At 43.0% G+C, this 15706-nt stretch overlaps 1 protein-coding gene across 2 annotated transcripts in view; it reads left to right on the plus strand.

Annotated features, from left to right (window-relative positions):
• Window positions 1–13457, plus strand: part of C14H1orf105 (chromosome 14 C1orf105 homolog) — a 53660-nt gene extending 40203 nt beyond the window's left edge. For both annotated transcript variants that reach the window (XM_059146998.1, XM_059146996.1), the window contains one exon: window positions 13098–13457. In XM_059146998.1, coding sequence (XP_059002981.1) covers window positions 13098–13250 — 153 coding nt within the window. In that variant the 3' untranslated portion in view covers window positions 13251–13457. The remainder of the gene's footprint in view (window positions 1–13097) is intronic.
• The last annotated feature ends 2249 nt before the right edge of the window (window positions 13458–15706 follow it).

Consider the following 15706-nt stretch of genomic DNA (forward strand, 5'->3'; position numbering starts at 1 on the left):
ACATTCCAGCCAGTAAACATCTTTCCAAATCCAGAGTCCAGCAACCGTTCGTCATCCCAGATGTGATTACCTGGTCTTCCTGTCTTCCTCACAGTCTTTGTCAGGGACAGGGCCTGGGACCAAGCCCCACAGCACAGCTCGAGAGCCCTCCCTTTAGGTCAGGGGTTTCCATGGGCTTCTTCCTTCACCTACAATTATTATGAGAACTTTAAATAGACAGACAAACAGAAATACGACCACAAAGGACACCTAAGGATCCTCTGCAACTGTCGATGTTTTGGCCACATTTCTTCTGTCTACAAATCATCTGGCTGAATCATGTTAGAATAAAGACATCATGACATTTTACCACTAGACAGTTCAGCATGCAGCTCCAGAATAACAACAAAAAACCATCCTTCAAAGAATAATCCTGTTACCACACATAATAAAAAATGAATAACGATTCCTTGTTTTTATCTCTATTCAGTCCATATTCAAGTTCCCCAGTTTCTCCCCAACATGTCTACTCTGGCTGGATTTCCAAAAACCAAATAAAATCAAGGATGATGCTTTGCATTTTTGCCTCTTTTAATCTAAACACAGGGTCCCCCAACTTCCTTTTTCATGACACTGACCTGCTGCAGAGACAAGATAACTGTTTTATAGAATGCCAAAACCTCTTCAAATACCACCCTCTTCACACTGTTCGTTTCAACGGTGACTATTCAAGGAAGGGCCACTTACTGAGCAACTGTTAATTTTTCTTTTTTGCTCAAACTATTAGAGCTTCTGATAAGCATGAGAAAACCATCTTGCTGTACTGGGCTGATGCAATTGCAGAGATAAACCCGGAATTGTGGTGTTTTGTACTTGTGTCATTTTGGTCAAGTAACTTAAGCTCTGGGAGTGTGGGTTTCCTGCGCTAACGAGGATAAACCTATCGGTCTCGGTAACAGCTGCGCGTGTACTAAGTTTGGAAAGATGGAGAGAAAATCAGCCCAGCCCCTGCCTGAGAACGACATGCAAATTCATGAAGTGTTCCGTATTGGTTAAGCTAAGTTCATATGTGTATTTATTAGAAACTGCAAAATGTCCCTGCGTAAGAGTTTTCTAATTCATTATTACCACTACAAATGTAGGCAATGGCCTGTTCTCCTCAGCCTCAACAACAGCTCCTATAATTTTTACTTTTAAACTAATTTGAGTGATGAAAAATATCTCTGTACAATTGAAATTTGTATTTCTCTATTTACAAGATTGCACTTGCTTTTTTGTTTAAGTCCATTCGTATACATTTTTTGTGACTGTTTAGCATTTTTTAAATTTTTTTAAAGATTATTTATTTATTTATTTATTTGACAGACAGAGATCACAAGTAGGCAGAGAGGTGGGCAGAGAGAGAGGAGGAAGCAGGCTCCCTGCTGAGCAGAGAACCCGACGCGGGGCTCCATCCCAGGACTCTGAGATCATGACCTGACCCGAAGGCAGAGGCTTTAACCCACTGAGCCACCCAGGCACCTTGACTGTTTAGCTTTTAAACCTATTTGGCTATTGTGACCTATTACTTTTTAAAAAATAAAATACTTCATTATCCAAATGGGGGGAAAATCTTACAAGAAATGGTACAACTGCCCTCCAGGTTTCCACCTGCTCTCTGACCATAGGAGCAAATATGTTTTCATTTAACATTTGGAAATCTGATAAACTTAACATTTATCAAACCCCTTGCTGGTAGAGAGGGTGACTGGATGAGCTTTTGCTGTGTTCCCTACCCCATGCTCAACATGGTTAGTGAGTCCACATTTCATCTTCACAATAACCCTTCAAAGTGGGTGGGGCTGTTATCTCCAGATACGAGTGAGGGAAGAGCATCTCACAAAGGCTAAATTACTAGCCTAGGTTCATACTTTGGAACTAGAACGTGAGTCTTTCTGAGCCCAAAGCTAAAGCTCCTCCTACTCTCCTACATTCCCTCTAATTGTGGAGCGAATTTCCTTCCTTGGTCAACTTTTCTTTGTCAACGTAATATCTTGGCATTACGTCCCTTTCTTGGTCAACGTAATATCTAAGATTTCCTATCATCCAATCACCTCAACCTTGTTAAATGTTATATTCAGTTTTCTCCATGGGGTCCTCTGCCATCTGACGGACAAAACTGGCTGCAAACCAAACAAAACCAAGCCCCCCGCCCTTGTTGGGTTTTCCCAGGATGGGAAATGACATGCACTGGCTCCAGGCACAGGCCTCTCTGCTCCCAGCCCATTAGACATTGTAGGTTATTGGAATGTGTCATATCTTTGGAATGATAGTGCAGGAGGAACCAGAGGAGGCAGGTCCTGGCATGAAGCTTGTCCACCAGTTTAAACAGGCATCAGAGGTGGATGGTAGAGGGGAGGAAGGCAGGCGAGACCCAAGAGGGTGGCAAAGTTGAGAAGTCTTACACCTGCCAGCCCTAGAGTTTGGTCGGCAACTGGAGCTCTAACAAGGTAGAGGAATGCAGCGGTAGAGAGGAAGGTAAAGGGGTGTGTGTGTGGAGGGGGAGGAGGTACCTGGAAATGTCAAGGGCAGGAATTCATCTTCTTGGAAGTCTGGCTATCTGTGTAAAGCCAAGTCACGGGACAACACACAAGGGGCTGCCTGAAGAAAGGAGTCTGGCCAGAGCAAAACTGGGAAATCCAGGGATTCTCAGGGAGCCGTATCACGATCTATGGGGGTAGGAAGGTACAGTTAGAAATTGCATTCAATATTGAAATATTTTGCATATATACATATGCATTTAAGAAAAAATATGCTTCTGTTCATAATAGAAAGTAATGAAAGTAAATCTGAGCAAAATCTTTTTAGCTGGTGAGGATATATAGAAACTGAAGTCCAGGGGCACCTGGATGACTCAGTGGGTTAAAGCCTCCACCTTCCGCTCAGGTCATGACCTCAGAGTCCTGGGATCGAGCCCCGCATTGGGCTCTCTGCTTGGTGGGGAGCCTGCATCCCCCCCCCTCTCTGCCTGCATGTGATCTCTCTCTCTCTGTCAAATAAAAAAATCTTAAACAAAAAATTTGATTAAAAAAGAAACTAAACTCCAGTTAAAAACTATTAGTTACCTTTTGCATAGTAGTGATTATTACGGGGCCTGTGAAATCTTTACGTTAAATAAAGAGGGCATCAGTTTCAGTATCAAGAAATCCTTGGAAAGCAGAAGAAAAACAGAAGGAGTCCAATTCTGGGAGCAGGTGTCTTTGCCCCCTAAGGTCATTGGTTAGCTTAGAGATTCTCTCCATTTGGTTTACTTTAATTCAATAAATATTTGCAGAAAACTTACTAAGCAGCAAGCATCATGTTGTGGCTACAACAATGAATGTAATCATTTTCTGTCCTGGAGAAGTCTGTGGTCTAATTGGGCAGTAGAGGTAAGGTGACAGATAATCACAGTGAAATTTTAGGATTGCTATGATAGAGGTGTGCACAGGGTAGTGGGAGGGGCCTCTAGCCTGGGCTAGAGGGTCTCCTGGAAGAACTGTCCATAAGCTAATCTTAAAGAGCAGTTGGTACTGGATCTGGTGCACATGGGTGGCCTCTAAAGGATAATGGAGCATGGAAGTTACAAGCCAGGTCTCTGCTCCTGTTGGCTGAGTTCCCGCAGGATGGCACTTCCCTCTCAGTACATGATGGTATAAGGGTATAAAGATGTACCCGATGGTACATCTGTCAAGATTGCACTAGGGCACCTACTACATAGAGTTGTAAGGATTATGTGCAGTAATTTTGTATAGCACCACAGCACATAGTTCATAGTAAATCTAAATTATTAATTAACTTTAAATATAGTATTGCCCAATGGATCTGACACTGTGTTTGGAATGCTTTTAACTCAGGTTCTTGCTATGCTTAGAAATTCCCTTCCAAGGTAGTCTAAGGTTTTCTGTGTCTTCACTTGCAGAAGATTACACTTGTCAGCAGGGTAATTTATTCTGGAACTGACAATTAAGTTAGAAATGTAGTAGTGCCAGTTTTCACCTGAGTTAGTATTTAGCAGGAAGATATCTCACCCCAACCCAACATCTGCATTCATTCACTCACTTATTCATTCATTCATTCATTCATTATTTAAATTCCTATTATGTACCAAGCCTTGTGCTTTTTGGAAGCCTTACAAAGATGGTTTATAGAAAGATATTTTTCTGTTGAAATTCACAGGGACAAAGACATGCAACAAAAGCATCACAACACCCTATGATAAGTGCGATCATAAAGGCACGTACAAGATACCAGCTAGGATATTACTGGGCTGTGCAATCATCACTCTGCAGGCTGGGGAAAAGCATGATCAGGACGGGGTCTGAGAGGCGTAGGGAAGGTGGTGGAGGAGAAGCAGACCTAAAGTTTGTCTGGTCGCAGGAGTTCAGCTAGGGAGTTACCAAACCATCCTGAACACCTACAGACTCCACAGGAAGTCGAAGAGACGAACAGCAGCAATTCTAGGAACCGAAAAGCACCACTTTCTGGAAGGTCGGACATGCACAGAAGTGAATCCCAGGCGATATACGGGAAGATAAACCGTGGGGGGGGGGGGGGGGGAGGAGCCGGCCCCCGGCAGGTGAGGGAGCAGCGGGGCACAAAATCGGAACTTCTAGGGTCTGCTCCAGGACGGACGTCGCACCAGAGGCTAAGCCGGGGGTGCAGCCTCCGCAGGGACAGTGGGGTCTCAGGTCCCGCGGGGTCCCAGAAAGACCGGGGTGAGTGCGGCAGAGCTCCCAGGTATGGGAGTGGGTAAAGAATAGGCTCTCAGGGAGGAGTCAAGATGGCGGAGAAGTAGCAAGCTGAGACTGCTTCAGCTAGCCGGAGATCAGCTAGATAGCTTATCTAAAGATTGCAAACACCTGAAAATCCATCGGCAGATCGAAGAGAAGAAGAACAGCAATTCTGGAAACAGAAAAACAACCACTTTCTGAAAGGTAGGACCGGCGGAGAAGTGAATCCAAAGCGACGGGAAGATAGACCCCGGGGGGAGGGGCCGGCTCCCGGCAAGCGGCGGAGCAACCGCGCACAAAATCAGGACTTTTAAAAGTCTGTTCCGCGGAGGGACATCGCTCCAGAGGCTAAACCGGAGCGAAGCCCACGCGGGGTCAGCGTGGCCTCAGGTCCCGCAGGGTCACAGAAGGATCGGGGGTGTCTGAGTGTCGCAGAGCTTGCGGGTATTGGAACGGGAAAGCCGGCTACAGAGACAGAGCTGACAGTGAGCTCGCAGCTCCGTGTTACCTTGAACCTGTCGCAGGCTCGGTGAGCTCGGAGCGCGGCCGGAGGTCAGGCAGACGGGAGTAACTGGGCGCTGTTCTCTGAGGGCGCACTGAGGAGTGGGGCCCTGGGCTGTCGGCTCCTCCGGGCCGGAGACCAGGAGGCCGCCATTTGTATTCCCGTCCTCTGGAACTCTACGGAAAGCCCTCAGGGAACAAAAGCTCCTGAAAGCAAACCCGAGCGGATTACTCACCCCGGCCCCGGGTAAGGGCGGTGTAATTCCGCCTGGGGCAAAGACACTTGAAAATCACTACAACAGGCCCCTCCCCCGGAAGATCAACAAGAAATCCAGCCGAGACCAAGCTCACCTACCAAGGAGTGCGGTTTCAATACCAAGGAGAGCAGCAGAATTCCAGAGGAGGAGAAAGCCAAGCACGGAACTCATGGCTTTTTTCCTGTGATTTTTTTTAGTCTTGCAGTTAATTTAATTTTTTCTTTTTCATCTTTTTTTTTTTTTCTCGCCTTCGGGTAAAATTTTTTTTTTTTTTTTAACTGTTACCTTTTTCTTTTTTAACGATTTTTTACTAGTTTATCTAATATATATATATATTTTTTTACATTTTTCTTAGGTGTTTTCTTTTTTAAAAAAAAAAAATTCTTTTCTTTTTTTTTTTCTTTTTTCTTTCTTCCTTTTTGAACCTCTTTTTATCCCCTTTCTCCCCACTCACGATCTTGGATCTCTTCTAATTTGGCTAAAGCATATTTTCCTGGGGTTGTTGCCACCCTTTTAGTATTTTACTTGCCCCTTCATTTACTCTTATCTGGACAAAATGACAAGACGTAAAAATTCACCACAAAAAAAAGAACAAGAGGCAGTACCGAAGGCTAGGGACCTAATCAATACAGACATCGGTAATATGTCAGATCTAGAGTTCAGAATGACAATTCTCAAGGTTCTAGGCGGGCTCGAAAAAGGCATGGAAGATATTAGAGAAACCCTCTCGAGAGATATAAAAGCCCTTTCTGGAGAAATAAAAGAACTAAAATCTAACCAAGTTGAAATCAAAAAAGCTATTAATGAGGTGCAATCAAAAATGGAGGCTCTCACTGCTAGGATAAATGAGGCAGAAGAAAGAATTAGTGATATAGAAGACCAAATGACAGAGAATAAAGAAGCTGATCAAAAGAGGGACAAACAGCTACTGGACCACGAGGGGAGAATTCGAGAAATAAGTGACACCATAAGACGAAACAACATTAGAATAATTGGGATTCCAGAAGAAGAAGAAAGTGAGAGGGGAGCAGAAGGTATACTGGAGAGAATTATTGGGGAGAATTTCCCCAATATGGCAAAGGGAACAAGCATCAAAATTCAGGAGGTTCAGAGAATGCCCCTCAAAATAAATAAGAATAGGCCCACACCCCGTCACATAATAGTAAAATTTACAAGTCTCAATGACAAAGAGAAAATCCTGAAAGCAGCCCGGGAAAAGAAGTCTGTAACATACAATGGTAAAAATATTAGATTGGCAGCTGACTTATCCACAGAGACCTGGCAGGCCAGAAAGAGCTGGCATGATATTTTCAGAGCACTAAACGAGAAAAACATGCAGCCAAGAATACTATATCCAGCTAGGCTATCATTGAAAATAGAAGGAGAGATTAAAAGCTTCCAGGACAAACAACAACTGAAAGAATTTGCAAATACCAAACCAGCTCTACAGGAAATATTGAAAGGGGTCCTCTAAGCAAAGAGAGAGCCTACAAGTGGTAGATCAGAAAGGAACAGAGACCATATACAGTAACAGTCACCTTACAGGCAATACAATGGCACTAAATTCATATCTCTCAATAGTTACCCTGAATGTGAATGGGCTAAATGCCCCTGTCAAAAGACACAGGGTATCAGAATGGATAAAAAAACAAAACCCATCTATATGTTGCCTCCAAGAAACACATTTTAAGCCCGAAGACACCTCCAGATTTAAAGTGAGGGGGTGGAAAAGAATTTACCATGCTAATGGACATCAGAAGAAAGCAGGAGTGGCAATCCTTATATCAGATCAATTAGATTTTAAGCCAAAGACTGTAATAAGAGATGAGGAAGGACACTATATCATACTCAAAGGGTCTGTCCAACAAGAAGATTTAACAATTTTAAATATCTATGCCCCCAACGTGGGAGCAGCCAACTATATAAACCAATTAATAACAAAATCAAAGAAACACATAAACAACAATACAATAATAGTAGGGGACTTTAATATTCCCCTCACTGAAATGGACAGGTCATCCAAGCAAAAGATCAGCAAGGAAATAAAGGCCTTAAATGACACACTGGACCAGATGGACATCACAGATATATTCAGAATATTTCATCCCAAAGCAACAGAATACACATTCTTCTCTAGTGCACATGGTACATTCTCCAGAATAGATCACATCCTCGGTCCTAAATCAGGACTCAACCGGTATCAAAAGATTGGGATCATTCCCTGCATATTTTCAGACCACAATGCTCTAAAGCTAGAACTCAACCACAAAAGGAAGTTTGGAAAGAACCCAAATACATGGAGACTAAACAGTATCCTTCTAAAGAATGAATGGGTCAACCGGGAAATTAAAGAAGAATTGAAAAAAATCATGGAAACAAATGATAATGAAAATACAACGGTTCAAAATCTGTGGGACACAACAAAGGCAGTCCTGAGAGGAAAATATATAGCGGTACAAGCCTTTCTCAAGAAACAAGAAAGGTCTCAGGTACACAACCTAACCCTACACCTAAAGGAGCTGGAGAAGGAACAAGAAAGAAACCCTAAGCCCAGCAGGAGAAGAGAAATCATAAAGATCAGAGCAGAAATCAATGAAATAGAAACCAAAAAAACAATAGAACAAATCAACGAAACTAGGAGCTGGTTCTTTGAAAGAATTAATAAAATTGATAAACCCCTGGCCCGACTTATCAAAAAGAAAAGAGAAAGGACCCAAATAAATAAAATCATGAATGAAAGAGGAGAGATCACAACTAACACCAAGGAAATACAAACTATTATAAGAACATACTATGAGCAACTCTACGGCAATAAATTTGACAATCTGGAAGAAATGGATGCATTCCTAGAAACATATAAACTACCACAACTGAACCAGGAAGAAATAGAAAGCCTGAACAGACCCATAACCAGTAAGGAGATTGAAACAGTCATTAAAAATCTCCAAACAAACAAAAGCCCAGGGCCAGACGGCTTCCCGGGGGAATTCTACCAAACATTTAAAGAAGAACTAATTCCTATTCTCCTGAAACTGTTCCAAAAAATAGAAATGGAAGGAAAACTTCCAAACTCATTTTATGAGGCCAGCATCACCTTGATCCCAAAACCAGACAAGGATCCCACCAAAAAAGAGAGCTATAGACCGATATCCTTGATGAACACAGATGCGAAAATACTCAACAAAATACTAGCCAATCGGATTCAACAGTACATTAAAAAGATTATTCACCACGACCAAGTGGGATTTATTCCAGGGCTGCAAGGTTGGTTCAACATCCGCAAATCAGTCAATGTGATACAACACATCAATAAAAGTAAGAACAAGAACCATATGATACTCTCAATAGATGCTGAAAAAGCATTTGACAAAGTACAACATCCCTTCCTGATCAAAACTCTTCAAAGTGTAGGGATAGAGGGCACATACCTCAATATCATCAAAGCCATCTATGAAAAACCCACCGCAAATATCATTCTCAATGGAGAAAAACTGAAAGCTTTTCCGCTAAGGTCAGGAACACGGCAGGGATGTCCATTATCACCACTGCTATTCAACATCGTACTAGAGGTCCTAGCCTCAGCAATCAGACAACAAAAGGAAATTAAAGGCATCCAAATCGGCAAAGAAGAAGTCAAATTATCACTCTTCGCAGATGATATGATACTATATGTGGAAAACCCAAAAGACTCCACTCCAAAACTGCTAGAACTTATACAGGAATTCAGTAAAGTGTCAGGATATAAAATCAATGCACAGAAATCAGTTGCATTTCTCTACACCAACAGCAAGACAGAAGAAAGAGATATTAAGGAGTCAATCCCATTTACAATTGCATCCAAAACCATAAGATACCTAGGAATAAACCTAACCAAAGAGACACAGAATCTATACTCAGAAAACTATAAAGTACTCATGAAAGAAATTGAGGAAGACACAAAGAAATGGAAAAATGTTCCATGCTCCTGGATTGGAAGAATAAATATTGTGAAAATGTCTATGCTACCTAAAGCAATCTACACATTTAATGCAATTCCTATCAAAGTACCATCCATCTTTTTCAAAGAAATGGAACAAATAATTCTAAAATTTATATGGAACCAGAAAAGACCTCGAATAGCCAAAGGGATATTGAAAAAGAAAGCCAACGTTGGTGGCATCACAATTCCGGACTTCAAGCTCTATTACAAAGCTGTCATCATCAAGACAGCATGGTACTGGCACAAAAACAGACACATAGATCAATGGAACAGAATAGAGAGCCCAGAAATAGACCCTCAACTCTATGGTCAACTAATCTTCGACAAAGCAGGAAAGAATGTCCAGTGGAAAAAAGACAGCCTTTTCAATAAATGGTGCTGGGAAAATTGGACAGCCACATGCAGAAAAATTAAATTGGACCATTTCCTTACACCACACACAAAAATAGACTCAAAATGGATGAAGGACCTCAATGTACGAAAGGAATCCATCAAAATCCTTGAGGAGAACACGGGCAGCAACCTCTTCGACCTCTGCCGCAGCAACATCTTCCTAGGAACAACGCAAAAGGCAAGGGAAGCAAGGGAAAAAATGAACTACTGGGATTTCATCAAGATCAAAAGCTTTTGCACAGCAAAGGAAACAGTTAACAAAATCAAAAGACAACTGACAGAATGGGAGAAGATATTTGCAAACGACATATCAGATAAAGGACTAGTGTCCAGAATCTATAAAGAACTTAGCAAACTCAACACCCAAAGAACAAATAATCCAATCAAGAAATGGGCAGAAGACATGAACAGACATTTCTGCAAAGAAGACATCCAGATGGCCAACAGACACATGAAAAAGTGCTCCATATCACTTGGCATCAGGGAAATACAAATCAAAACCACAATGAGATATCACCTCACACCAGTCAGAATGGCTAAAATCAACAAGTCAGGAAATGACAGATGCTGGCGAGGATGCGGAGAAAGGGGAACCCTCCTACACTGTTGGTGGGAATGCAAGCTGGTGCAGCCACTCTGGAAAACAGCATGGAGGTTCCTCAAAATGTTGAAAATAGAACTGCCCTATGACCCAGCAATTGCACTATTGGGTATTTACCCTAAAGATACAAATGTAGTGATCCAAAGGGACACATGCACCCGAATGTTTATAGCAGCAATGTCCACAATAGCCAAACTATGGAAAGAACCTAGATGTCCATCAACAGATGAATGGATCAAGAAGATGTGGTATATATACACAATGGAATACTATGCAGCCATCAAAAGAAATGAAATCTTGCCATTTGCAACAACATGGATGGAACTAGAGCGTATCATGCTTAGCGAAATAAGTCAAGCAGAGAAAGACAACTATCATATGATCTCCCTGATATGAGGAAGTGGTGATGCAACATGGAGGCTTAAGTGGGTAGAAGAATAAATGAAACAAGATGGGATTGGGAGGGAGACAAACCATAAGTGACTCTTAATCTCACAAAACAAACTGAGGGTTGCCGGGGGGAGGGGGTTGGGGAGAAGGGGGTGGGATTATGGACATTGGGGAGGGTATGTGATTTGGTGAGTGCTGTGAAGTGTGTAAACCTGGTGATTCACAGACCTGGGGATAAAAATATATGTATATAAAAAATATATGTTTATAAAAAATTTAAAAAAAAAAAAAAAAAAAAAAAAAAAAAAAAAAAGAAATAACAGGCCATGAACTCTAAGCTGGCTAAGGAAAAAAGAGGTGAAAGGAAGGATCGGAGCAAATGGGAGAAAAGTAGAGGAATCAATAGACTGGAAGCTTCCATGACCCTGAGGTGGGACCACAAGGGGAAACAGTTGAACAACAAAGCTGGGAGGCTAGGAGGTTGAAGTCAGGGGAAGAAAACTTGAATGATTGCTTTTGATTAGAATAGGGGTGAATGATAATGAGGTCCATGTCAAAATTGTGGAAGCGATTTATATGGAGTGGAGGAAAAGGGTATTAGGATTCGTTGAAAAAGTGAGAGGTATTGGTATTAAATGCATGATCCATCCTCCTGGATGAGGGCAGAGGAAAAAATTAAAAGAGCTATGAGTTGGTTGGCAAAATGTTTGATAAAGGGAGGGGAGTGACTGACAGGGAGGTGGTAGGCAACCAACTAGGAGAAGGAGAGAATGATATGATATGAATATATATAATGATAAAATGGCAGAATGAACAACAAAACAGGAATTTGTTGTTGCTGGTTTTTTAGGAGAAGTGGTCTCAGGGAAGAGCTGGGATTCGGTTGCTGGGGCCAAGACATGTGGCCCCAAGATAGACTACTGTGGCATGAAGATTATTTTGGATTAAAAAGCAATTGAGGGGCACCTGGGTGGCTCAGTTGGTTAAGTGTCTGACTTTTGATCTCAGCTCAGGTCTCCATCTCAAGGTTGTAAGTTCAAGCCTGCATTCGGCTGCACACCCAGCATGGAGTCTACATTTTAAAAAAACAGAACACTTAAAAAGAGAATGCAACTGAAACCCAGCAGATTCAGGAAAAGCTCTTTACCTCCCCTCTCAACTACCTATAAAGGATCTAGATAGAGGCCCTGTTCCAGGAAAAGAGCAATCACCAGAGATAACTATAAAACTAGGTATGGTAGACAGGATGGAAGCTCCCAAGACCCATTTCATCAAAGTCTTCTATGTCCCATTGTTTTTGAGCCCAGCAAACATTTGCTAAACATATACTCTTTTTCATTTTCCTGTGAATTCCACTCCTTCCCTTTGAACTCACAGACCCCCTACCCATTTTTCCTTGGTTCACAGTGACATAGATACCTCATTTTGACTGACTGTCTTTGGAATTTCCATGTCTGAGTGCATTTCCCATATGAATGAAATTAAAATTGATTTTCTCCTTTTAAAAAAAAAAAAAAAAAAAAAAAAAAAAAAGAATAGGCTCTCAGCCGCGGGTTACCTTGAACCGTGGTCCGAGGCACAGGCAGGCCACGGCTCTTCCAGCGGAGACTCCACAAGCGGCAGATCTGGAGAGACACCCACCCCCCTTCCTTCTCTGGGAGGAGCAGCGTGGCCGCGTGTGGCAGCAATCTGCTGGGTTCGGAGACCCCACACGGAGCTGCGCGACCGAGACAGAAACGCTCGGTCACAGGCCGGGGCGTTCAGAGCGCGGCGGGAGACCAGGGAAGCCGGAGGGACTGACGGCTTTTCTCCGAGGTCGCACTGAGGAGCCGGGCTGAGCTCTCCTCACCTCCAGGCCAGAGACCGGGAGCCGCCATCTTCACTCCCGTCGTCCACCGCGGTACGGAAAGCGCTCAGGGAACAAAAGCTCCGAGCGCGACCCCAAGCGGATCGCTTAGCCCGGCCCCTGGCAAGGGCCGTGCAGTTCCGCCTGCGGCCAAGACAGTTGAGAACAGGGCAGCAGGCCCTCCTGCAGAAGATCAGCACGACCGTCCGGCCAAGACCAAGTTCACAGATCAACGAGAACTGCAAAACACAAGTGCCCCCGGATTACAGCATGTAGAATTCATAGCTTTTTTCCAATTATTCTTTAGTCTTTCAAAGTTAAATTTTTTAAATTTCTATTATTTTTTCTTCTTCTATTTTTTAAAAAATTTCTTCCTCCTTCCTTTTTGTTGGGCTGGCAGAAAGAAAGGGCTACTGAAGATGGAGAAAGTCCCCGACACCAAACCGGAGCTTGGACAGGAGAACAAAGACCCAAGCAGGAATCTGAAAACCCTCCGGCCCTGGGCTCCAGTGGACCAATGGGACCCCGACCAGCAGGCGAAATATCCAAATAAGGGAAACTTGCCAAAAGACCCCTGAACTCCCCTGGAGGCCCCTTAAAAGCCTGCCTTGGGCGCAACTTCTGCCACTCTGCTTTCCAGAGCCCCGGAACCTCGCCTGAGGGTGCCCACCTCCTCCCGGGGCAACTTTCCTGGCTCCCCTTCTCCTGAGCCCTGAAACTTCCCCAGAGAGTGTTTTTAATAAATCTTGCCTTGCACCCACTTTGCCTGGTGTTGTGTTCATCTCGCCGGAAAAACTTTACACTTTTTAGCCTATTTTTTTTTAAATTTTATTTTTATTTATTTATTTGTCAGAGAGAGAGGTTGAGTGAGCACAAGCACAGGCAGACAGAGAGGCAGGCAGAGTCAGAGGGAGAAGCAGGCTCCCTGCAGAACAAGGAGCCCGATGTGGGACTCGATCCCAGGACGCTGGGATCATGACCCGAGCCAAAGGCAGCTGCTTAACCAACTGAGCCACCCAGGCATCCCACTTTTTAGCCTATTTTAACTATCTTATGAATATCTTTTTAAAGATCTTTTCAATTTTCATTTTTATAGTCATATTCTATCCCTTCATTGTATTTAACCTTTTTGTATACATATAAGTTTTTCTTTCTTTAAAATTTTGGGATACAGTCTCTTCTAACAGATCCAAATATACCCTAAATCTAGTGTATGGCTTTGCCCTAGTCCCCAGCCTGATCATATTCTCTTTTTTCTTTTTTCAACCAACTTCTTATCAATCCCTTTTTTAAAAATCCTTTTTAATTTTCATCTTTACAGTCATATCCCATCGCTTCATTGCATTTACCATTATATATATAAATACATATATATATATATATATATATATATATATATATATTTCTTTCTTTCTTTCTTTCTTTAAAATTTTGGGAGGCAGTTTCTTCTAACAGACCAAAATATACCCAAAATCAAGCATGTGGCTCTCTTCTAATTCACCAGCTTAATCATATGTATATATATATATATAGGGTAGAAAACCTGACTAGGAACATCTTCCAATATTTACTTAAAGTTTTCAGCCACTGTAGTTCCAAGCCCCCAAATCCAAGACAATGCACCCAGCCCAACTTGGAAAGGAATTTTATCTTCAAGCAATCAGTTAAGACTATTGGGGTGAGATTAAATCAGAACTCCATAAAGATGAAGTGTGACAAAAGAGACACAGTTTTCAAGGGGAGTGGGTGGGGCTGAGCAGGCCACACCATACATACTTATTATGTCCTGGCACTGTAGTAGACACTGGTTAGCCACTGGTGAGACAAAGATGACTAGACCTTAATACCTGTAAGACCTGGTGTCATCGATTGCCGCATTGCACAAACATGCTGTCAGCCATCTCCTCAGAGAGTCTGAATGGAGTGCTGTGTCTGGGAGCAGCTGACATTGGCATCTCTTTGGGAAGGCAGCCCCTGTTTCCTTTGTAGAAGGCACATGCTGTCTTTAGAGTTCAGAAGGTTGACCCGTCACTTACAGTAATGGATGACCACATAGCTGAAGGCGATAGTTGAGGAACTGGTTTGTCAACTCTTAGTCTGAGAAAGAGGTCAGTAAGACAGTGGGGATGGGGTGTGACCCGGATGGAGGAGATAAGCAGAGTAGGTGGACAGAGGGAGAGAAAGAGAAGAAATACGAGAAGAGTGCGGTTCATGAGGTTAATGAAAAATTAATGTAAAATGAATTTGAAAGCTCACTTCCTCAGAGATCTCCACATCTTCCTCCGTTCAGGAAGGAGAACGACAGTCTCTCCTGACGAATTCTGGGAGGGCTGAGCTTTTTGATCTGGGACTCTCTGATCGCAGACTGTCCCTTCTGCTCTGAGGCTGTGTCTGCCCAGCATTTCCCCAAGAGCGGTACCTGGTCGAAAAGGGGTTATGAGACTGAGTGAGCTCTTCCTGCCCTAGCTTGGTTTCCATGACAACTGATCCTCAAGGATTGCCTTGGGCGCTTACAACTTACACTTTCCCAAGGAGAAATTTGTACATTTGGAAAAAGGATGGAGTTGGCTTATGGGCACATAGCTAGGCTTTTTAGAGATTTTCCAAAGAGCTGACATTTCTTTTAGAGGTATTTCTGTGTTCAGTGCTTAAAGTGATAGTGATTCTTTTTTTCCCTGATGAAATCAAAACTTCACCTTTCCCTTTAGAAAATGGCCACAGGGAAAAAAAGAAAAAGAAAGAAAATGGCCACAGCCTGGGGTGCCAGGCTGGCTCAGTCCAAAAAGCATGTGGCTCTCTGTTAAGATTTTATTTATTTTTCCACAAGAGGGGGTGGGGGAGAGGCTGTGCTTGAGGGGTGTGGAGGAGGAGGGGCTAAGGGGTGGGTCAGAGGGAGAAGCAGACTCTTCACTGAGCTGGGAGCCCTGTGCAGGATCCCAGTCCAGGACCCTGGGATCAAAAGGATCAGGACAGACGCTCAACTGACTGAGCCACTCAGGTGCCTGAGCA

The sequence above is a fragment of the Mustela lutreola genome, chromosome 14 (assembly GCF_030435805.1).
Source record: "Mustela lutreola isolate mMusLut2 chromosome 14, mMusLut2.pri, whole genome shotgun sequence".
In the NCBI taxonomy this organism is placed as follows: Eukaryota; Metazoa; Chordata; class Mammalia; order Carnivora; family Mustelidae; genus Mustela; species Mustela lutreola.